Here is a 23,608-nt window from a genome sequence, read left to right on the forward strand (position 1 = left end):
TATTTGTATGCTAACTGTCCAATAGGTAGTAAGATTATTGTGATCATAGTAGTAAACTAAAGGCTGGAGATTAACTTGCTCAGAGTTGCAGCGGGTAAGTTGTATGTAGATCTGGGTTTTGAACACAGGCATTGTCACTGAGAGCCCAGCCCTTTACTGAGTTCAGAATTAGTAGCATCACTATCTTTGTACAGCATTATTTGTACTGTCAAGGTTTTAGCATTTTACAGCTGTTGGAAACTTGCCTGTGACCTCAGCTTTTGCTGAATATTGTTTAGGGTAGACAGGACTGTACGGGTGATTAACTGTGAAATTGTGGTGAGTTGAGATGTGGTGGGTTGAAATTATGTTTTCAATGTTTAGGTTTGGAATAACTTTGCAGAAAGCTCATTAGTTGAAACAGTTTCAGAGTGCTTTTCGTTACTCATAAATTGGTTTAGGTATTATATTTTTAGTGTTTGAAAACCGCGCCTGACCTTACCAGAACACCTACTTTATTCATTTTCCTTTTGCTAAAATTACTGTCTTGGTGCTATGTGGTTCTTTACAGATTTTGTACTCAGACATGACTTGGTGAGCCCAGTGCCTTTTTTCTACCATTATTATTAATTTTAAAATGTTTTTAGTGGTTGGAGGACAAGCACTAAGTGATGGTCAGGTACGGCATGTCATAAATTTGTGTAGAATACAGGAATTGCTAGGTAAGCAATTGTAAAATAGAGAGGTTTCAAAGAAAAAATATTCCCGTAGTTTTTAGAATGCACATACACATTTTTACTTACTTTCTGGCACACGATCTTTTGTTCTAATCTTTTACTGGCTTCCAGTCTTGCTGTAGTCTGGGTCAGATGAAACATACTTCCTAGCTGTGTTTCCTGAATGATAATGACTTCTTAGTGAGTTAAGACGTTTCCCTTTGGTGCCTGGCCAACTCCAGGTAATTATTCTGCTATAGTTCATTAGTAAACGCTTGTTAAGTCCTCAGTTCAATGTGGTACTTATTTTGAGCCTTCTGTTGGGCATTGTTAGCCCTGCGAGTTTTGTCCTGTTTCCCATCAGGAGTGGCAGGGCATTTTGGTGAGTGAAGATTAATCTTGCCCTTCTTTAGAAAAGTCACTTGGTATAACCTGTTTTCTTTTTTTTGAAATTATGACCATTTAAAAGGGTCTGACTTAGACCTATACATTCTAAAGCATTTTAGACTTAAAAGAATGATTTTAATGCACAGAAAATTCTTAGAAGAGCGGTGCCTGGTTGGCTCAGTCCTTAAGTGTGTGCCTTAGGCTCTGTTCATGATCCCAGGGTCCTGGGATTGAGCCCTGTGTTGGCTCCTTGCTTGGTGGGAAGCATGCTTCTCCCTCTCCCCCTGCTTGTGTTCCCTCTCTCGCTGTCTCTCTCTCTCTCTCTCTGTCAAATAAATAAAATCTTTAAAAAATACATGTTAATAAAAAAAAATAAAATCTTAAAAAAAAAGAAAGAAAGGAAATTCCTACATAGAGTAGAGCATAGTGGGAGCATAGGGCAGCATTAAGAGACTAATGCTTTTCATGCTATGCTCCTATGAACTGTTCGGATTTTTTTTTAATTATTATTTTTTAACCGTGGCTTGCGCTGTTTTTGTTATTTAAAAATTTAGTTGGGGCACCTTGGTGGCTCAGTCGGTTGAATGTCTGACTCTTGGTCTTAGCTCAGGTCATGATCTCGGGGTCATGAGTTTGAGCCCTGCATTAGGTACATGCTGAGTGTGGAGTGGAGCCTCCTTAAAAAAAAAAAATTAGTTGAGGGGTGCCTGGCTGGCTCAGTTGGAAGAGCATGCAACTCTTGATCTCGGGGTTGTGAGTTCAAGCTGTTAAGGATGTAGAGATTACTTAATAGATAAAACTTGAGGGGCGCCTGGGTGGCTCCGTGGGTTAAAGCCTTTGCCTTCGACTCAGGTCATGATCCTGGGTTCTTGGGATCGAGGCCTGCATCAGGCTCTCTGCTCAGCGGGGAGCCTGTTTCCCCCTCTCTCTCTGCCTGCCTCTCTGTCTACTTGTGATCTCTCTCTCTCTCTGTCAAATAAATAAACTCTTTAAAAATAAATAAATAAACAAAACTTGAAAAAAGAAAGCTTTACAAAAATTAGTTGAAAAAAATTTTTTTAAAGATTTTATTTATTTGACACAGAGAGGCAACAGCGAGAGAGGGAACACAAGCTGGGGGAGTGGGAGAGGGAGAAGCAGGCTTCCCGCCAAGCAGGGAGCCCGATTCGGGACCCGATCCCAGGACCCCGGGATCATGACCCAAGGTGAAGGCAGATGCTTAACGACTGAGTCACCCAGGCGCCCCTAGTTAAAAAGATTTTTAAAAAACTTAATAGTATGAAGCCATCACTAATCATTGGTTCTTGGAACTTAACTGTTGTGGTCATTTTGTATGCATGTCATTTTCCTGATAGACTACTCAATTTCTAGAAGACCGTCTTTTTTCCCCCTGTATGGTTTGTTCATTTCTCTATTCCTTTCTTCATTCACCTTATTTATTGAGGGTCCAATATGTGCTAGGCACAATGTAGATTCAGGGAATGAGTGAGTACCGAACAGTACAGCAGAGACATGGTTTCTGCTTTCAAGGAACTTGTATCTTAAAAATAATGGTACACATAATCATTACACTTGTCTTAAGAGCTTTTTTTTTTAAGATTTTATTTATTTGAGAAAGACTGTGTGTGCACGGGCACACACACACACACACACGCACGCACACACACGAGTGGTAGGGAGAGGGAGAAGCAGAGCAGGCAGCCTGCCATGGGGCTCAATCCCAGGACTCGGGGATCATGACCTGAGCCAAAGGCAGATGCTTAACTGACTGAGCCACCCAGGCGCTGTGTTAAGAGCTTTGAAGGAAAAATGTAGGTTCCCGTGTGTGCATACAATATTGGCATCAGAGCTGTCAGGGACAAGACAAGAAAAGGTTCCCTATGGAAATGACGTTTTACTTTGAACGTGGAAGAGCAGAGGTTAGTCAGGCAATATGGGGGAAGTATATAAAAAGGAGCTTGCTCCACCTGAGGACCTAAGAAAAGGCTTGTGTGTTGGCACTGCAGAGATTGGTTGACATGAGGGTACTGTGGTAGACCGCATCAGCTTTGTAAGCCATTTTGAGAATTTTGAAATTCGTTTTAAAGATAACGGGAAGCAGTGAAGAGATTTAACCAGGAGAGTGAGGTGATCAGGCTTGCAGTTTAAAAAGATAGCTAAGAATACCCTGGGGGAAATAGTTTAAAAGAGGGCAAATGTTGGGGCACCTGTTAAGCGTCTGTCTTCAGCTCAGGTCATGATCCCAGGGTCCTGGAATCAAGCCCCGCATCCGGCTCCCTGCCCAGAGGAAGGCCTGATTCTCCCTCTCCCACTCCCCCTGCTTTGTGTTCTCTCTTTTGCTGTGTCCTTCTCTCCCAAATAAATAAAATCTTAAAAAGGCGGGGGGGGGGGGCAAATGTAGGCTGTGAGGTGATTGGTTAGGAGGCATCATTCCTTTTTAAATTTAACCCTCCCAGTCATCTTGGGAGTAGTAGGTATTTAACAACATTTGTTGACTGAAGGAATGTTTAACCTACAATTTGTATTCTTGGTAAAAGCAAGGCTCCTATTCTAAAGCATTTAGAATTTTAAGCAAGGATGGAGCTATGTTGTATTCAGTCTTTTTTTTTCTAAATTGTAGCAATATCTTTAGTAGTCTTTGAAGCTCTTCCAGGAAGTGGAAACATTGCAGGTTGTCATTTTAGCTGCTTTAGAGAATTTCTCTACAGCTGCAGGCACCCACAGCCTAAAGCCTTGCTTGCTTGCTTTCTTTCTTTTTGGCAAGACTGACACACTCTCTCTCTCTCTCTCTCTTTTTAAGGATTTTATTTATTTATTTGACAGATCACAAGTAGGCAGAGAGGCAGGCAGAGAGGAGGAAGCAGGCTCCCCACTGAGCAGAGAGCCCCATGCGGGGCTCGATCCCAGGACCCTGGGATCATGACCTGAGCCAAAGGCAGAGGCTTTAACCCACTGAGCCACCCAGGTGCCCCTGACTCTCTTTTTTTTAAAGTAAGCCCTATGCCTGACATGGGGCTCAAACACATAACCCCTGAGATCAAGAGGTGCGTGCTCCATAGACTGAGCCATGAGCCAGCCAGACACCCTAAGTCTGATCTCTTTCTTACTATCAGTATCCCTAATTGTGATTGGACAAATTAATCCCAGGGCCTCTTCTACCCGGCAAGTAGACAGGCCTGCCTGTGTCAGGGTCTGCTGTTGTCTGCATATGTAAGGAAGAGTCACTTCTCTTCAAATTGTTACCCAGGAAGGTGGCTGGCTTAGTCATTTAACAGATTTTGATAGTCTGTTGCCAATAATTTAACCCAATATTTCCCAAATTTCTATTATTCTTCTAACCAGTCTGATGATTCCAGCTTTATTATAGTACTATCTGTACTATTAATTACTTAGAATTTTTCTCTAATTTGATTTTTAACTTAAATTTATTTTAAAATAACCTATCGGGGCGCCTGGGTGGCTCAGTGGGTTAAGCCTCTGCCTTCGGCTCAGGTCATGATCTCAGGATCCTGGGATCGCACCCTGCATTGGGGTCTCTGCTCAGCGGAGAGTCTGCTTCCCCCTCTCTGTCTGCCTCTCTGCCTACTTGTGATCTATCTGCTAAATAAAAAATTAAAATCTTTAAAAAAAAGAAAATAAAAAAAATTAAAATAACCTATCATTATCATTAATGGAGTACCTGTTACTTATGCTGAGAAAACGAAGTGGTAAAAATAAAAGATGAAGACAAAACAATGTTAAGTTTTAACTAGATTCTGATATTTGTGTAGCTGAGTCTGAAGTCTATTCTTTGCTGTTAAAAAACATTAGAAAGTATTAAGAGGTGGCTGGCTCAGTTGGAAGAGCATTCAACTCTTGATCTTGGGGTTGTGAGTTTGAGCTCATGTTGAGTGTAGAGATTACTTTATTAATTAATTGATTGATTTATTTAAAAAGATTTTATTTATTTGACAGAGAGAGAACACAAGCAGGGGGAGTTGTAGAAGGAGAAGCAGGCCTCCCTCCTAGCAGTGAGCCCGATGTGGGGCTCAGTCCCAGGACTCTGCGATCATGACCCAAGCTGAAGGCAGCTGCTTAACGACTGAACCACCCAGGCGCCCTGAGAAAGAGAATCTTTTTTTTTTTTTTAAGATTTTATTTATTTATTTGACAGACAGAGATCACAAGTAGGCAGAGAGTCAGGCAGAGAGAGAGGAGGAAACAGGCTCCCCACTGAGCAGAGAGCCCGATGCGGGGCTTGATCTCAGAACCCCGGGATCATGACCTGAGCGGAAGGCAGAGGCTTTAACCTGCTGAGCCACCCAGGCGCCCCCTGAGAAAGAGAATCTTAAGCAGGCTCCACACCCAGTACAGAGCTGGATGTGGGGCTCACTCTCATGACCCTGAAATCATGACCTTAGCCAAAATCAAGTTGGAGGCTTAACCTGTAGAGCCACCCAGGGGCTCTGGGTTATCAATTTTATTGACCTGTTTTCTCCAAGGGCTACACAATTTATATTCTAGAGTCAGGAATGTAAAATGAAAATAGACTTTTCCCTTCTAGGCATGTAGGAAGGGGGAGCTTGACAGCAGACTGGCTGAATATAGTGGAGTGTCTTAGTTAAACTTTTGGGTGCAAGGAGCAGAAACCCATTGACACAAGCTCTAGTGAAGGGGGCTTGTTGTAAACCCTGGTGGGAGCCTAGAGCAGGAATGTAGTGTTCAGGGTTTGATGGAAACTGGAGAGCTGCCAGGATCTAAAGTTTTTTTAAGAGTTTTAAAAATTTATTTATTTGTCAGAGAGAGAGCACAAACAGGAGGAGTAGCAGAAGAAAAGCAGGCTCCTTACTGAGCAAGGAGCCCAATGCGGGACTTGATCCCAGGACCCTGGGATCGTGACCTGAGCCAAAGGCAGACACTTAACTGACTGAGCTGTCCAGGCATTCCTAAAGCTTTCTCCCCCTCCCAATTTCCCCTGGGCTTTTATCTGTGTGTGTTTATTCTCTGCTGGGTTTTTCAGACTGCCTTTTTTTTTTCTTTCTTTGCTTAGTCATGAGTTTACCCAGGGTTCACCATGTTGGCTTTGTGGCCACACCAAGATGTGATCTCTCCCTACAAGCTTCAGTTAGTTAGCACTGCCCTGACCCCAATCCTTTGATAAAGATAAGTGACATTTTAAATACTTTTATAAATGTTATTTGAATGAAGAGGTGAGGTAACTCCTTTTCTTTACTCTGCATCAACTAACTTGCATCCCCTAAGGCTTCTTCAAAATGGAAATTCTGGAGCTGCCAATGGTAATGTCAGACTCAAAATATTTATTTCCTTCCAAATGAGGTTCCCCATAGTTTCCTGACTCTTGCTTTGTGACTCAGTGTTACAGTTACAGTTTTCAAGGGAAGAAACCTGATTTACCCTTGGGTCAGATATCCACCCCATTGGGTGTAGTTCCAAGGTCTAGACATGGTCATCCTATCCTACTCCTGCAGTAGACGCAGTGGGAACCATACCCAGAGAAGAGGGCATGGGCAGGTAGGTATAGAGGGAAAAGTTAAATGCCCTTGTAGTCCTGACCGCTGGTCTCATCCATTTATGGGCAGATCTTCAGAACTGGGTTCTCATTACAGATGTTTAATTATTCTTCAGGGTTTGCTCAAAGAACGTGGAGTCTTACAGGAATGAGTCAGAAGTACCTTAAAACTGACTCAGAAAGAGATCAGCCCAAGAGAAAGTATCCTTTAATGGCATATTGGCTGGGCTATTTAAGAAAACTGGTGTTAGATATTTGGGTAGTTAGGCCAAGATTGTATGCTTTTAGTGTTTTCTGGTTCTCCTGTCTCTCCACCCGAGTATTAGGTGTTTTTTCTAGAATGCGGTTGCATCCACAGCGAGTCCCGTCTCTCTTTGACCTTCCTCCCTAGATTGTGATTACGTCCAGAGTAGGGTTTCTTAATCTCTTCATTCGTGGTGCTTGTCTGTGTTATGGCATTGAAGAAAGACTGAAGAGATGAAACTCATGGGTTCCTGTAGCTCTGTTTTAAGTTTTAGTCTAGTATTCATTGGGAGAAAATGGAATTCGTTAGGTAAAATGATAGTTTTTCTGTTATTTGGGGCACTCTGGGCCACCAGCGGCATAGGTTATTTGAGTTGTTTATGCTTCCTTTGTCCCTTGCTGATTTGGGACCTTGATAGACAGAGTGGGACCATAAGAAGTAGTAGATTGTGAACTGGCCTGCATTCAGTCATCTTTCTATAATTAGAATTGACAGCTACCACCCTTGTTGCCCATCTATAATACTTCTTACTTTCCTTCTCTGGAAATGAATCTTTGTGTGTATACAACGTGCGTGCGCGCGCGCACACACACACACACACACACACATACACATTTTATTAATGTGCCTTATTTGTTAGAGCAGTTTCAGGTTTACAGAAACATGAGGGAAAAATGCAGAGTTCCTATGTATCCCCACAATCCCACTCCCTCCCCTCAGTTTACTCTGTTGTTAATATCTTGATTTACTATGGTACTTTGTTTCAGTGGCTGAGCCACTATGATGGGTCATTGTTGTTTCTTTTTTTAAAGATTTTATTTATTTATTTGAGAGAGAGAGCATGAGAGGGGAGAAGGTCAGAGGGAGAAGCAGACTCCCCATGGAGCTGGGAGCCCGCTGCAGGACTCCGGGATCATGACCTGAGCTGAAGGTAGTTGCCCAACCAACTGAACCACCCAGCACTCAGGTTGTTTTTTTGTTTTTTGTTTTTTAAGATTTTGTTTATTTGTTTTTGAGAGAGAGTAAGCACAAGCAGGGGAAGGGGCAGAGGGAGAAGCAGATTCCGCACTGTGCAGGGAGCCCAATGCAGGATTCGATCCCAGGATCCTGGGATCATGACCTGACCCATCCAGATGCCCTGATAGGTTATTTTTAACTAATGTCCATTGTTTACTAGTTTACATTAGCATTTATTCTTTGTGTTGTATCTTCTGTGTGTGTTTTTTTTTAAGATTTTATTTATTTATTTGAGAGAGAGAGATCACAAGTAGGCAGAGAGGCAGGCAGAGAGAGAGGGGGGGAAGCAGGCTCCCCACTGAGCAGAGAGCCAGATGCGGGGCTCTATCCCAGGACCCTGGGATCATGACCTGAGCTGAAGGCAGAGGCTTTAACCCACTGAGTCACCCAGGCGCCCCTTCTGTGGGTTTTGACAAAAGTATGATGACCTATATCCATCATTACAGAATCATACAGAATAGTTTCACTGCACTTAAAATCCCCTGTGCTCCACCCATTCATCCTACCCCCAGCCCCCGGTAATCACTGATTGTTTCATTGTCTCTATACTTTTTGCCTTTTCCAGAATGTCATGTAATTGGAATCATAGAGTATGTAGCCTTGTCAGATTGGCTTCTTTCACATAGCAATATGCATTTAAAGTTCCCCAGTGTTTATTTGTCCTCATTTCTTTTTATCACTGAATAATATTTCACTGTATGGGTGTATCACAGTTCGTTTATTCATTGGCCCATTGAAGGACATCTTGGTTGCTTCCAGGGTTTGGTAGTTGTGAATAAAACGGCCATAAACATTTGTGTGCAGATTTTTGTGTGGAGGTGAGTTTTCAGCTTATTTGGGTAGATACCAAGGAGCACGATTGTTGATCACATGGCAGAGTATGTTTAGCATTTAACAAAACTGTCAGACTGTCTTCCATGGTGGATGTACCATTTTACCTTCCCAGCAGCACTGAGTGAGAGGTGCTGTTGCTCCATGCGCTCACCAGCATTTGATCCGTAACTTATTTTGAGTTCTGTGCCTCATCTGCCCTGCACTGATTTGGGACCTTGATGAGCGAAGAGGGATCAGGTAGTAGTAGTAGGTTGTGGACTGACCTGTTTTAGAATTGACAGCTACCACCATTTCCCATTTATGACACTTCTCATCTTCTTTTAGATCTTCTCATCTGGAAATGAATCTTTGCTTTTGTTAGACTTGGATAATAATTGATTCCTTTTTTTCCTTAACACAATTTTATAACAGGTCTGAGAGATGACTACAGGAATATAAGATTGTATTCTGTACCATCCTAGCCATTTAGAATTAAAATTGGCACCATGATGTTTTTAATACTGAATTAAAATACTTTGTGAAACATCTCATATCAGCCTGTGCATTTTTCATATTTGTCAAAGGAATATAATAACTATCATAATTTGTTTTCATAGATTATCTTGATAATGGTAATAATAAAATGGCAATTCAACAAGCAGATAAATTGTTGAAGAAACATAAGGATCTTCATTGTGCTAAGGTAAGGTCATTTGCTCTTGAGTTACTTATATTTGATGGGTTATATATTATAATCTTAAAAGGGAAAAAGTGTTAAATCTGTTTAGTGACTCTGTTTTTTCAGGTCGTCCCCCCCCCCAGGTTTTTGTTTTTGTTTTTGTTTTTTTTTAAAGCAGGCTTCATGCTTAGTGTGGAGCCCAACGCAGGACTTGAATTCACATCTCTGAGATAAAGAGTTGCACACTCCACCAACTGGGCCAGCCAGGCACCTTTCTAAGCCATTTATTTTTCTGATTACTTAAATGCCATAAATAGTATTTAATTAAAAGCTAACTGTTTGTTTCTTTGGATATTTTGGACATAATTTAGCTAATTTAATTATCTTATATTGATAGGGTTCTTTTTTTAAGCAGTGTTGTGCCTTTTCTTTATTTTTTTAAGTAGGTTCCACGCCCAGTGTGGGATTTAAACTCACAACCTTGAGACTGAGCATTGTATGCTCTACAGACTGACAGCCAGGTACCCCTGTTGTGCCATCTTAATATTAACTGAAATAGAAAAGAATCTTTTTTTTTTTTTTTAAGATTTTATATACTTGACAGAAAGAGACACAGCGAGAGAGGGAGCACAAGCAGGGCATGTGGGAAGAGGGAGAAGCAGGCTTACCGCTGAGCAGGGAGCCCAGTGCGGGGCTTGATCCCGGGACCATGACCTGAGCCGAAGTCTGATGCTTAATGACTGAGCACCCAGGTGCCCCAGAAAGAATCTTGATGTGCTGAAATTTTTAGTAAAATATGGTTTACTTGATTAGCAGCCTAGGTGTACCTTACAACTTATCTTGTGTTTTCAAGTTGGCCTTCTTTGGCTCTTTTTTTTTTTTTTTTTTTAAGATTTTATTTATATGACAGTGAGGGAACACAAGTACAGGGAGCAGGAGAGGGTCCCCTCTGAGCAGGGAGTTTGGCTTATATTTTCATTTCTGTCCTTTTAAAACTAATGTTTTTCCTGTGTATCAGGTTTTAAAGGCAATTGGTTTACAGAGAACTGGAAAGCAAGAGGAAGCCTTCACCTTGGCACAGGAGGTGGCGGCCCTTGAACCCACAGATGACAACTCGCTACAGGCACTGACTATTCTTTACCGGGAGATGCATCGACGTGTGTTTCTTTTTCACTGTTTTTAATACTGAGCTGAAGTTTTTGTTTCTTTCTTTCCTTTTCTTTTTTCTTAAAATTGATTTATTTATTTTAGAGAGAGAAAGCCTGTAAGTGGGGGAGGGGCAGAGGTAGAGAAGAGAGACTCTCTTTTTTTTTTTTTTTTTTTTAAAGATTTATTTATTTGACAGACAGAGATCACAAGTAGGCAGAGAGGCAGGCAGAGAGAGAGGAGAAAGCAGGCTCTCCACGGAGCAGAGGGCCCAATGCGGAGCTCGATCCCAGGACCCTGGGATCATGACCTGAGCCGAAGGCAGAGGCTTCAACCCACTGAGCCACCCAGGCGCCCCAAGAGAGACTCTCTTAAGCAGGCTTCATACCCAGCTTGGAGCCCAAGGTCGGGCTCCATCTTATGACCCTGAGATCTTGACCTGAGCTGAAATTAAGAGTTGGACTTAACTGACTGAGCCACCCGAATGCCCCAAGCTTTTATTTCTGATTGAGTTCTGTATTTGTTTCTTTTTGTTTGCTTGTTTTTTTAAGATTTTGTTTATTTATCTTACAGACAGAGATCACAAGTAGGCAGAGAGGCAGGCAGAGAGAGAGAGGGAAACAGGCTCCAAGAGCCTGAGCAGAGAGCCCGATGTGGGGCTCGATCCCAGGACCCCGGGATCATGACCTAAGCCGAAGGCAGAGGCTTTAACCCACTGAGCCACCCAGGTGCCTCTGATTTCTGTATTTGTTCATTTGACTTATCACTCATGTTTTGAGTGGATGGCAATAGGCAAAATAATGCATTGACCAGGATTTACAAAAACTGCAGGCAGAAAGGATATTTTACATGTATAGTACCCTGAATTGGAATGAGAACTTGAGGTCAATTTATGACATTTTGATTTACTAAATGGAAGAGTTACCTTTTTTTACTATTTGATATGGAAAATTTCAAACATAAAAAAACCAGAGCAGAATAATAAATCTCACTATCCACCTTAAGCGATCATGTCACATGGCAAATTTTATCTGTATCCCATCCCCCTGCTAGATTATTTCTAAGCATATTCTACATAGTCTACCATTTCACCTGTAAAGTTTTTTGTTATTAATTTCTCAAATCTTTTATTATGGAATGATATGTATCTTCCATAATACATATTATAGAAGGTACATTTTACATAATACACTAGAATATTTGGTATGGAATAATGAATATTCATGAATCCACCAACCAACTTAAGAAACAGAGCATCATCTATACTGACAGATTCCTATGTGTTCCCTATCAGTTTCACTTCCCCTTTTACATTCCAGCAGGTACTTGTTTTCCTGAATATATTTTATTATCTTGCTCTTAAAAAATCTTTATCACATTTGTTTTTCTAAGTAATACTTTATTAATTTTGCTCAGTTTTGACTTAAAAAGTTTTGCCCTCGGGGCACCTGGGTGGCTCAGTTGGTTAAGCATCTGCCTTCAGCTCAGGTTATGATCCCAGAGTCCCAGGATTGAGTCCACATTGGGCTCCCTGCTCAGTGGGGACTCTGCTTCTCCCCATGCCCTTCACCCAACTTGTGCTGTCTCTCATTCTCTCTCTCTCTCAAATAAATGGGTAAAATCTTTAAAAAAAAAAAAAAAAAGTTTTGCCCTCGAACCATCATGTTGTGTACCTTAAAGTATACAATTTTTGTCAGTTATTCCTCAATAAAGCTGGGAAAAATAAAATTTTGCCACCTAGTGGATAGAAATGTTACTTTATAGTTTTGTTATTCATTTTTTTAAAAGATTTTATTTGTTTGAGAGAGAGCGCATACAAGCAGAAGGGGAGGGGGCAGAGGGAGAGGGAGAAGCAGACTTCTCATTGAGCAGGGAGCCCAATGTGGGGCTCGATACCAGGATTCTGGGATCATGACCTGAGCTGAAGCAGACACTTAACTGACTGAGCTACCCAGGTGCCCCTTGTTTTTCATTTTTAAAAAGACAGAACTTAAAAGTTGGGGATTATATCTGACTATTTAGGGATTATGTTGATTTAGGGATATGGTTTCTCCCCCAGTGTTTTTTAAAAAATCATTTATTTCACAAATACTGAATGTTTCTCTGTGCAAAGTATTGTATCCTAGTCAAAGATGAAAGGGGGTCTCTCTGCCCATGTGTTACTCACAGTCTATAAGGGGAAATTCATGGGTAACTGGTTGGCTCAGTCAGTAGAGCATGTGACTCTTGATCCTCAGGGTCGTGGGTTCAAGCCCCACATTGGATGTAGAGCTCAATTAAAAAAAATAAGGAAATTCATGAAAGGACTGTATTCTACATTATGTGTTAATAAATGTTTTAAGGGACTTATTCACAAAATTTAAAGATGGCAGAAGGAAACAGTGATCAGACTGGGTGGAGGTGTAGAGACAGTGTTCAGGGAAGGATTACATTTGAACTTTCATAGTTCCTTGCAGTGAGGATAACATTTGAGCTGGGTCTTGGTCTTGGATGATGTTCATTGAGTTGAAAAGAGAGGAAAGGAGAATCCAGGCAGAGGGAACAGAGTAAAGGCATGGGGAGGTATGATGCAGCACAGGGGGTCTGGTGGAGCCACAGATAGTTCAGTGTGCTGGAACACTAAGTGCTGCGGGAAATAAGTACGAAGGAGACAGAGAGGCTGAATCCTGAGGGGTCTTACTTACATTGTAAATGTGTTGGGAGGCCTGAGCTATTTCATGCTTTATCAATTAACACCCAACCAAGAGAAGAGTAATGATCAGATGAGGCAAAACAAATACTTTCTTCTTCCTTAGTGACAAGAGACATCTATTTCCTCCAAAGGGGGAAAAAAATTAAATGCTATTAAGATTTAAGGTATACTTCAGTAATTAAAGAATATCCTATTTCTCTTTATCCTAGCGGAGTTAGTTACAAAACTCTATGAGGCAGCTGTGAAGAAAGTTCCCAATAGTGAGGAGTATCACTCTCACCTCTTCATGGCTTATGCCAGAGTGGGCGAATATAAGAAAATGCAACAGGTAACTTAATTTCCAAACCTCCTGGACTGTGGGATTTGGCATTAGATACAAGTCTCCTTAAATGCGACTTAATTGTAGAAATGTGGGTGCATGCATGTGGGTGTTTGCATCTGTGTGTAGAGCTGAATCTGTGTTTGTGTGTGGAAATCAGGCAGATGCTTTCTTTGAGTGTTTTTTTTTTTTTCTTTGTGTGTTTTAAAGATGAACTATATTCAAGTTCTTTAAGTGTTTTATTTGGGGGAAATCTGGTTGTTCTTTGGTGTCCTGGTGGTATGTTTTCTTTGGTTCTGGTAAGTTGGCTTCAAATTGTCCCGGTGCATGACATTGCTGTTATATTTTCAGAAAATGAGCAGAAATCCCAGAACAAAAAATGAACAGGCTATAGAAAGATTAAAGTTTGCATCTACTTTGTAAATTTAACTCCTTGTAGCCTGTTGAGATTTTTAAATCCACCTGGGAAAACTCCCCACTCTTTGGATACTTGTCTTTTTCGCCAGAGGCAGCTTATTCTCCAGTTAGCACATTTTAGATATTCCATGTATTTAGATGTATGTGAAGAAGTCCATTTGGACTAGTGGGTGGGTAAAGTCAACATCCCAGAGAAGTGAAACTTTTAAGCCCATACAGGGTTATGATGTCAAACTAGTATTTTTTTAGAAATGGCTTTGTTTGTGGTTATAATTTTTTCTGAGAGCAAGGCTTTCTTACTTGTGTTTTTGTTTTGTCTTATTCTTACTTGAAATATCAGACTATAACAGTAGATAAATTAGGGAGCATGGAAGGTACTATATTGATATAAATCCTTTCTCCTAAAAATTAATCTTTGTATTTGTTTATAAAAGTTTTTAAATTACAAGAATTTTTTTCCCCAAATAAATTTTTTTTTTAAAGATTTTATTTATTTATTTGACACACAGAGAGAGATCACAAGTAGGCAGAGAGGCAGGCAGAGAGAGAGGGGGGAAGCAGGCTCCCTGCTGAGCAGAGAGCCCGATGCAGGGCTTGATCCCAGGACCCTGGGATCATGACCTGAGCCGAAGGCAGAGGCTTTAACCCACTGAGCCACCCAGGCGCCCCCCCAAATAAAATTTTTTGAAGGTGTTTTATTTACTGATGGATTATATTCTCAGGAAAAATATGCAGATATTATAATTTTTCTTTTAATGTAAAATGAGTATATATTTTTAAATTGGCAACAGTAACATGTATGTATGTAAATCTTTAATATCATTTTTACTCCTGTGCTTGCTTCGGCAGCACATATACTAAAATATTTTTACTTCTAGGGATATGTTTTAATTAAAATATATTAAATGTACATTAATACAGGTAGAGTTAAAGGAATTATGCTTCATCCACATGGTAGAATAAAATGCAACACCCCACTTCCCCTCAAATAGTACTATGTCTCTGTCTTATATTTCTGAGGGAATGTACCAAAATGTTACCAGGACATAGGCCTATGATACTTTTCCTTCTCTTAATTTCTTTTTTTTTTAAGTGTATGTTAATTTTATGATCCCACAAAACATATTTTGAACTATGTTTATTATATATACATGCAATAAAATAACAAAAAGGACGAGTATGTGCAATGACAATATTAGGGTAAATTTTGAATGAAGGAGAAAATAATCTGCCACTTGAACAACTTTTTTTTTTTTTTTTTTTTTTAAACAGTTGAACTTTACATGTTGGCAGAGATACACATATACTTTTGCATCCTGCTCTTTGGAGCCACTGCTTTGATGTGGCTTAATAGTCATTAATCCTTAATATGTTGTAGCTATAGCTTGTTTTTTTGTTGTTTGTTTTAAAGATTTATTTATTTGAGAGAGAGAGAGTGAGCAAGAGAGAGAAGTGGATCAGGGGGAGGGGCAGATGGAGAGGGAGAAGCAGACTCCTCTGAGCAGTGAGACATGGGGCTTGATGACTTGCGGCTCCATCATAGGACTCTGGGATCATGACCTGAGTCAAAGGCAGACACTTAACCAAGTGAGCCACCCAGGCACTTTGTGATAGATTGTTTTACATTATCCCATGCTAATATATTGGAAGAATGGAGCATTCTGGTGTTAAATGTTTCAGAATGAAATGTCTTATTTTTGTTTTACCTTTTTTACTGCTTGAGATAGTTACAGTTTCTTAGTTGATGTGTCTGTTTATTTTGAAAGTGGTATGTCAGTCTGCGTAGAAGGTAGTTTACCAATTAAATATCATGTTTCTTGAGGGTGAGCATTTTTGTTTTGTTCACTGTGGAATCCTCAGTGCCTAGAATAGCATCTACACAATAAATATTTGATAAATGAATGATTTGCATTAACTTGTGGAGGTAAAAAAGAGAGGGAAGCCAGGGAATCAGAAAACTTAAGGATTTCTGCTGTCCCAAATGACATCCCTGGCAGGTAATATTTAAAATCATCTTTTCTTTTTTTTAAAGATTTTATTTATTTATTTGACAGAGAGAGAGAGAGAGATCACAAATAGGCAGAGAGGCAGACAGAGAGAGAGAGAGGGGGAAGCAGGCTCTCCTCTGAGCGGAGACCCCGATGCGGGGCTCGATCCCAGGACCCTGAGATCATGACCTGAGCCAAAGGCAGAGGCTTAACCCACTGAGCTACCCAGGCGCCCCTTAAAATCATCTTGAATGAAGATTTGCTGTGGGTTCAAAGGTGATTGGACTTTTCTTTTTCTGTAAACGACATTCCTTCGTTCATTTGTTTTTTGACATTCCCGTATTTTGAGTCTCCAGTTCACAGCAATTTTTTTTATTTTTTATTTTTATTTTTTAAAAAGATTTTATTTATTTATTTATTTGACAGACAGAGATTACAAGTAGGCAGAGGGACAGAGAGGGAGAGAGGGGGAAGCAGGCTCCTGGCCAAATAGAGACCCTGATGCGGGGCTCGATGCCAGGACCCTGGGATCATGACCTGAGCTGAAGGCAAGAGGCTTTAACCCACTGAGCCACCCAGGTGCCCCTTTATTTTTTTTTTTTTAAGATTTTATTTATTTATTTGACAGAGAGAGAGTATGTATCCTTAACCCCATCTTTGCCTGTAGACATTCTGTTCGACCTTCAAGGTTCATGGGAAAGACTGCTACTTTGAAGAAGGCTTTATGATTAAATTCCCTTCCCTACTTTCCTTTAAAGAAAGAAAAAGAAAGGAATGAACAAACTTAACCATGCCTTTTTTGGAGACAAAAAAGCATTGTATTTTTGTATAGGATGTTTATTTTTTTTGCCAAGTATTATTGTAGTCATTTGAATATTTGTCTTATCACTTTCCCTAGCTTTTAAGTGTGTTTGGGACCAGGACTCAATCTTTGTATCATGGGCAGGAATAGACATTTCCTTCCACTTAATAGGGACTCCGTGTAATTTTTCAAGTGGATTGAAGATAGGCAAAAGATTAAAAAAAATGGTAACAGTGACAACTAGCTGAGTTCTTAGAATTGATTACTAATTGGCTAATTATGGGCAGATTCTCAGTTATACATGAATAGATCTACTTTGTTCCTTGTTGCCATGTCCCTGCTTGTAAGTATTTCATATTGTACATTTCACAAAGAAAGGGCTCAGTTCTAGTTAATGGTATCTTGAAAGAACCTGATTGTTTTCCTAACCTAGGAATTACTATTTTTTAAATATTGTCAGAGTAAAGTTTTCTGATTTTAAGTTTAAATATACTATCTGGATTTTTAAATTTGTTTTACTGTAACTGGTTAGTACAGTATTTTTAGGTAAGTTTGTTGGTGTACATTTGTAAGCCAAATTGTGTTTGTTGGTAATCTGTCAGAACCATATTGGATTACTGTGTTTTCCAAAAATAATGGCCTTTAATTTGAAGAAATCTGGTTCAAAAGGTGAAATATTCCTGATGATATAAAAATTCACCTATATTGGTATCCATAGAGAATATCCATCAAGTCACTAGGCACTTAGAGTAACTATCTAGATCTTTAATTGCCCTCTGTATGACGTTTTCTAAATTAAGTATTTATGGCTCTCTGTCTTTCAGGCTGGCATGGCTCTATATAAAATTGTCCCCAAAAACCCTTATTACTTTTGGTCTGTGATGAGCTTAATTATGCAAGTGAGTATGGCATTTAGAATGGGATTGAGATTTGTTTTTATTTTTGTATATAGTTATTTGTCCTTGTCTTCTGAACAGCTTGGGTAATGTGTTGCATCATGTGTCAAACAGGGACTTTACATACTGTCAGTTGACTTTTTGGGTTGGGGGATTTGGTATTTATTCTTCATGGAGTTGGTATAGTGGTTTATTTGTGTGTAGCACAGACTGTATTTCCCCTGAATCTTAGATCCATTACTGGGTTATTTGATCAAGTATGAGCCTTGAAATATTTGATATTTTGCTTGAGGTTTTCCTTTAAGACAATACTGTTTAGTGAACATGTTATTGAACTGGATGGCCTTGTTTTATCAATTCTGGTTTTTGAACCTCAGTTTGCTTTTCTGCAGAGTAGAGATCCTTATCTCCCAGAGCTACTGTCGGGACCAAAAGGAGATAGTGTGTAAGAGAAGATGGGAAGGAAAGAGTTAAAATGTAGCTGTTAAGTCAGCCGCTGGGTGCAGACAGGTTTGCGTTCATATACTGGATTCAGGACACGTCTTAGAGAGCTGTTGGGGAATCTCTTAGTTTATCTATGAAATAAGCAGGATAGTTACCTTGAGCTACTGAGCTCTGAGCAGAATCTCAGGCAATGTTAAAATTATTAATATGCTTTGATTTTAATTATCAATCTAAGATCATCTTAATTTTCGAAACTCGTTAATACTAGGCTGTATAAATGGAAGGTATTGGCCTTTTCCCTCCAATATGTGAACGTCTCAAGAGGACATCTGAAGGGCTTTTCTCTTCAAACACCTGGTGATACCCTTTTCATATAATGAGCAGTACAGGCATACCCCCTCTTAACATAGTTCTAGAAAAATGTATGAATAACCTATTTAAAAGTTAGGCCATTTAAAAGTTTATTTTAGTTTATATAGGCCATTTAAAGTTTATATAGGCCATTTAAAAGTTATGGTGGAAATCTAGTTTGTCAAAAATGTATAGAATAATGAATCTTTAACAAATCTCTTCTAAGGCAAACCACTCTAATGTATCTTTGTGGCAAGTTCAAATTAGGTCTAATATTTGATGTGCTGGACTGATAATTATGTGCTGGGGTCACGGTAATGGTCTGCCTGGTAATATAAATAGTGCAAGCGGGGGAGAAATTAGAATGAAACTTTTATTTTTTTCTCCTATAGTCTATATCGGCACAGGATGAAAACCTCTCAAAAACGATGTTTTTGCCCCTTGCTGAAAGAATGGTAGAAAAAATGGTGAAAGAAGACAAGATAGAAGCCGAGGCTGAAGTGAGTATTGGAAGTCCTACAAAAGCCCTACTTTTGTATTCGCATGAGTTTGATATTGCTACAATATTATGTATTATAGTATTACAGTATTACAAACTGCTGTCTTACTCCAGTTAGAGAACTGGGTCCTCATTCTTGCCTTTTGTATAAATACGAAGTTTTAGGCTTTAGTATAATGAATATTCTTACTGCTGATTTCATCTCATTTGAAGATAGTGTTCTTTTCTATTGATATTTTAAAAATTAAATTAAATTAAAATTTAGTTTTTTTAAGTAGGCTCTATACCCACCATGGAGTCCAAGACAGGGCTTGACTTCATGACCTTGATATCAAGACCTGAGCTGATACCAGGAGTCCGACCTTTAACTGTCCGAGCCTCCTAGATGCCCCTAGATAACTTTTTAAAAACATGCAAACGATTGTTCTTATTGAAAAGTTTTGATTGTTGCATTTCTTATTTGTTTTTTCTATAAGGTTGAACTTTATTATATGATCTTGGAACGTTTGGGAAAGTACCAGGAAGCCTTGGATGTTATCAGAGGAAAATTAGGAGGTAATTTTTAAAGATTTCTTAAAGTTTTTTTTCCTTCTATTTAAACATGAAAAAAATATTTTTAAAGATTTTATTTATTTGAGAGAGAGAAAACAGAGAGAGGAAGCACAGCTGGGTGGACAGAGGGAAAAGCAGACTCCCTGCTGAGCAAGGAGCCTGACTTGGGGCTTGATTCTAGGACGCTGAGATCATGACCTGAGCAGAAGGCAAATGCTTAACTGACTGAGCCACCCAGGGTGCCCTACACATGAAAAATATTTATTGTGGAAAATTTCTTCCTTATACAGAAACATAAAGATATAAAGACATAAATAATCACTTGTTTAATGTTCTTCCAGATTTTCCTATATGTTATGCATTTACTTTTAGAAAATATTTTTTAAAGATTTTATTTATTTGTCAGAGAGAGAGAAGGAGACAGCACAAGGAAGGGAACAGCAGGCAGAGGGAGAAGCAGACTCCCCGTTGAGCAAGGAGCCTGATGTGGAACTTGATCCCAGAACCCTGGGATCGACCCTGTGCTGAAGGCGGACACTTAACAGCTGAGCCACCCAGGCGTTCCTAAATAATATCATAAAATTGAAAATAATTCATGGATTTAGTAAATTTAAGATGTGTGAAAGAAAGATTATACCCCAGATCTCCAGTCCTTTGTCCTCCAGGTTCTTTGCCAGTTAACTTGTTCTGTGTATCCTTCTACAGATGTACTTTTTCCCTCCTTCTTCTTCCTCTCAGTTCTTTCTTTCTTTTAAAGATTTTATTTATTTATTTGTCAGAGAGAGTGAGTGCACAAAGCAGGGGGAGTGGCAGGCAGAGGGAGAAGCAGGCTCCCCTCATCAAGGATCCCGATGTGGGACTCCATCCCAGGACCCTGGGATCATGACTTGAGCCAAAGGCAGATGCTTAACTGAGCCACCCCACCCCCAGTTTTTTCAAATCGAGAATTGAGAACGTACTGTACCTAGCTCATAGAGTAATCTTACTCAGTTGACACAATGTTTGTATTAAAAAAATTTTTTTTCTTGAAGGTCTTTTAAAATTAATTAATGTGTCTTTATTTTTTAAGATTTTATTTATTTGACAGAGAGCACAAGCAAGGCGAGTGGCAGGCAGAGGGAGAGGGAGATTTTATTTATTTATTTATTTATTTATTAGGGAGAGAGCAAGAGAGTGAGTGTGAGCTGGGGGAGGAGCAGAGGGAGAGAGACAAAGCAGACTCCATTCTGAGTGTGGAGCCAAGTGCAGGGATCTGTCTCAGGACCCTGAGATCTAGACCTGAGCTGAAACCGAGTTGGACGATTAAACAGCTGAGCCACCCAGACACACCAAGCTTTCTTTCTTTTCTTTTCTTTTCTTTTTTTTTTAAATAAGCTTGACACCCAACAGGGGTTCAAACTCAGAACCCTGAGATCAAGAGTCACAAGCTCTACTGACTGAGCCAGCCAGGCGCCCCTATGTCAAACTTTAATCTTTTTTAATCTGATAAAACATTTTACAACTTTTATTTAATTCTGAGGGAGGATAATTTTTTTATTTGTTTAAAAGCCATTATGTTTTCTTTGAGCTGCTTTTCATTTTTCTTTTTTTTTTTTTTGGATTTTATTTAACAGGGAGAGAGCACAAACAGGCAGAGCCACAGGGAGAGGGAGAAGCAGGCTCCCCATAGCAGGGAGCCCAGTGTGGGGCTTGATCCCAGGACCCGGGGATTATGACCTGAGCTAAAGACAGACACTCTACCCATTGAACCACTCAGACGCCCCATCCTTTGCCTATTTCTGAAAATGTGGTTAATCTTAATGATTTGCAAGAGCATTTTATATGTTAAAGAAGTTAGCTCTTTTCCATTGTAGTGAAAATACTTCTTCCCTTTTTTTTTTTTTTTAAAGATTTTATTTATTTATTTGACAGACAGAGATCACAATTAGGCAGAAAGGCAGGCAGAGAGAGAGGAAGGGAAGCAGGCTCCCAGCTGAGCAGAGAGCCCGATGTGGGGCTTGATCCCAGGACCCTGGGACCATGACCTGAGCCGAAGGCAGAGGCTTTAACCCACTGAGCCACCCAGGCGCCCCTACTTCTTCCCTTTTTATTGGAAAACTTATATGTAGAAACTTCATAGATTTATCTAACCATTCCCCTTTGAAGATGTTTATGACTAAGATTCAGGTTCCTAACAATTATCCTTTTTTTTTTTAAGAGAGAGAGAAAGAGAGAGCAGGAACACAAGCAGGGGGAGTGAAAGGGGAGAAGCAGTCTTCCCAAAGAGCAGGGAGCCCAATGTGGGGCTCGATCTCAGAACCCTGGGATCATCTGAGCGAAGGTAGATGCTTAACGACTGAGCCACCCAGGTGCCCCACATTTACCCATTTTTGATGATTTCCTTAGGAGAAAGTCCTAGAAATCCATTGTTGTTTTGACAAACCTGGTTTTTAATTGTGCCTTTACAGTCATTGGGGGAAGCTACTGTAGATGAGTAGCCTCAGATTTCTCATTAGGAATCATTAAAAAATTTTATTTCAGGGATGTCTGAGTGGCTCATTCAGTTAAGCATCTGCCTTTGGCTCAGGTCATGGCCCAGGATCCTGGGGTCAAGTCCCTCATCAGGCTCCTTGCTTAGCAGGAAGCCTGCTTTTCCCTCTGCCTTCTGCTCCCTCTGCTTGTCCACTCTCTCTCTGACAAATAAATAAATTAAAAAAATAAAATAACTTTATTTCATACAGGTATGTATAATCTTTACTTGATTGTGTGTGGTCAAAAAACTAATGCTGTAACTAATTATATAAAATGAGGAGTTTTGTTATTTCTTTTTTTTAAAGATTTATTTATTTGAGAGAGAAAAAGTGAGCATGAGTTGGGGGACAAGGGAAGGGGCAGAGGGAGAGGGAGAAGCAGACTCCCTACCGCGCAGGAAGCCTGACCCCATGGGCTGATCCCAGGACCCTGAGGGTGCTTAACCAATTGAGCCACTCAGGCACCACCCCCCGCTTTTTTTTTTTTTTAAAGATTTTATGTATTTATTGTTTTAATGTTGCTTATTTTTAATTCTTTAATTTCAGCCTCCTAGCAGATGGGTTAAGTCAGCCTTTCTGTTTTTACCCAGCTGGATTATAGTTTAGGATAGTTAAAATGAAGATTATCTGTAGGAAATTCATAATGTGGTTGTTGGTATCTGTAATTTGCTAAGCTATTCTGAAAGGTCGGGGTAAATCTCATTTGGTCAGAAATAGTAGTCATAGTTTTTCTGTTCCTAGCTGTTGGGAAAGTGTTTGATTCATCTCTCTTCCTTTTTGTATTGCTCCTAAGTTCTCACCTGGCTCATCCCATTCCAGTCCAAGCTCATTCAATGTTTTGGAGCTGTTTGTATAGATGGGAAGTCTGTCTATGGACCAAATATACTAGTTCCTAAATGCTTTTGGGGTTTTATAAGTGTATCCCATGTATTAGATCCTCAACTCAGTACATTCTGAATCCTTGTAGTTTATAGGAAAAATGATTATGAAAGTTTAGTATCAGAAATTTATTTTTTTCTTTTCAGGAAAATAATCTTTAATAAGATAATAGTTTGTATCTACTAGTGGTCCCATTTTCTAAGAGAGGGAATAAGAAAATGTGACATTTTCCTTCTTGTGTTTGGACTTTATTCTGCTTTCTGAGGAAAAATGAAACCAGCTTACCAACTTTTATAACTTTTAATTGTAGAGAAGTTGACAAGCGAGATTCAGAGTCGGGAAAATAAATGCATGGCTATGTATAAGAAGCTGAGCAGGTGGCCAGAGTGCAATGCCCTTTCCAGGCGCCTCTTACTGAAAAAGTGAGTAGATGGTTCTCTCTGGGCCATGAGACTGGAGTGGGGCTCTCAGGTGTCACTACTGAATTTTTTTTTTTAATCTGTTGTCTTTTATATTTCCTAGGCATAAATCTTTGAGTAGTGTGGCCTAGGTATTTTTAAAAGTTTTTGATGAAACTTTATCTTTCAGTAAAGGGGTATAACTTATGCCATCAGAGTGCGAAGTATTACGTCTTCAGAATGAATGCTAAAAATCGTTAATTTGTTAAATTCAGTATTGGTCTAAAAGAAACATGTGTGTTGTGTCCCTCCCCCCCCCGCCCCCCGCCCTCCGCCACCGGCCGCCCATTTCGAGAAAGTGCTAACATGGG

The 23,608-nt window shown here is 39.8% G+C and overlaps 1 protein-coding gene across 1 annotated transcript in view; it reads left to right on the forward strand.

The window, feature by feature from the left end:
- The window catches only part of NAA25 (N-alpha-acetyltransferase 25, NatB auxiliary subunit), a 68,551-nt gene that overhangs the window by 3,140 nt on the left and 41,803 nt on the right, over window positions 1–23,608 (forward strand). Inside the window, exons 2-8 of the mRNA XM_080820905.1 lie at window positions 9,283–9,368; window positions 10,363–10,501; window positions 13,392–13,510; window positions 17,533–17,607; window positions 18,792–18,899; window positions 19,375–19,453; window positions 23,150–23,261. Of these exons, the coding sequence (XP_080677031.1) occupies window positions 9,283–9,368; window positions 10,363–10,501; window positions 13,392–13,510; window positions 17,533–17,607; window positions 18,792–18,899; window positions 19,375–19,453; window positions 23,150–23,261 (718 nt within the window). The remainder of the gene's footprint in view (window positions 1–9,282; window positions 9,369–10,362; window positions 10,502–13,391; window positions 13,511–17,532; window positions 17,608–18,791; window positions 18,900–19,374; window positions 19,454–23,149; window positions 23,262–23,608) is intronic.

The sequence above is a fragment of the Martes martes genome, assembly GCF_963455335.1.
Source record: "Martes martes genome assembly, chromosome: 13".
In the NCBI taxonomy this organism is placed as follows: domain Eukaryota; kingdom Metazoa; phylum Chordata; class Mammalia; order Carnivora; family Mustelidae; genus Martes; species Martes martes.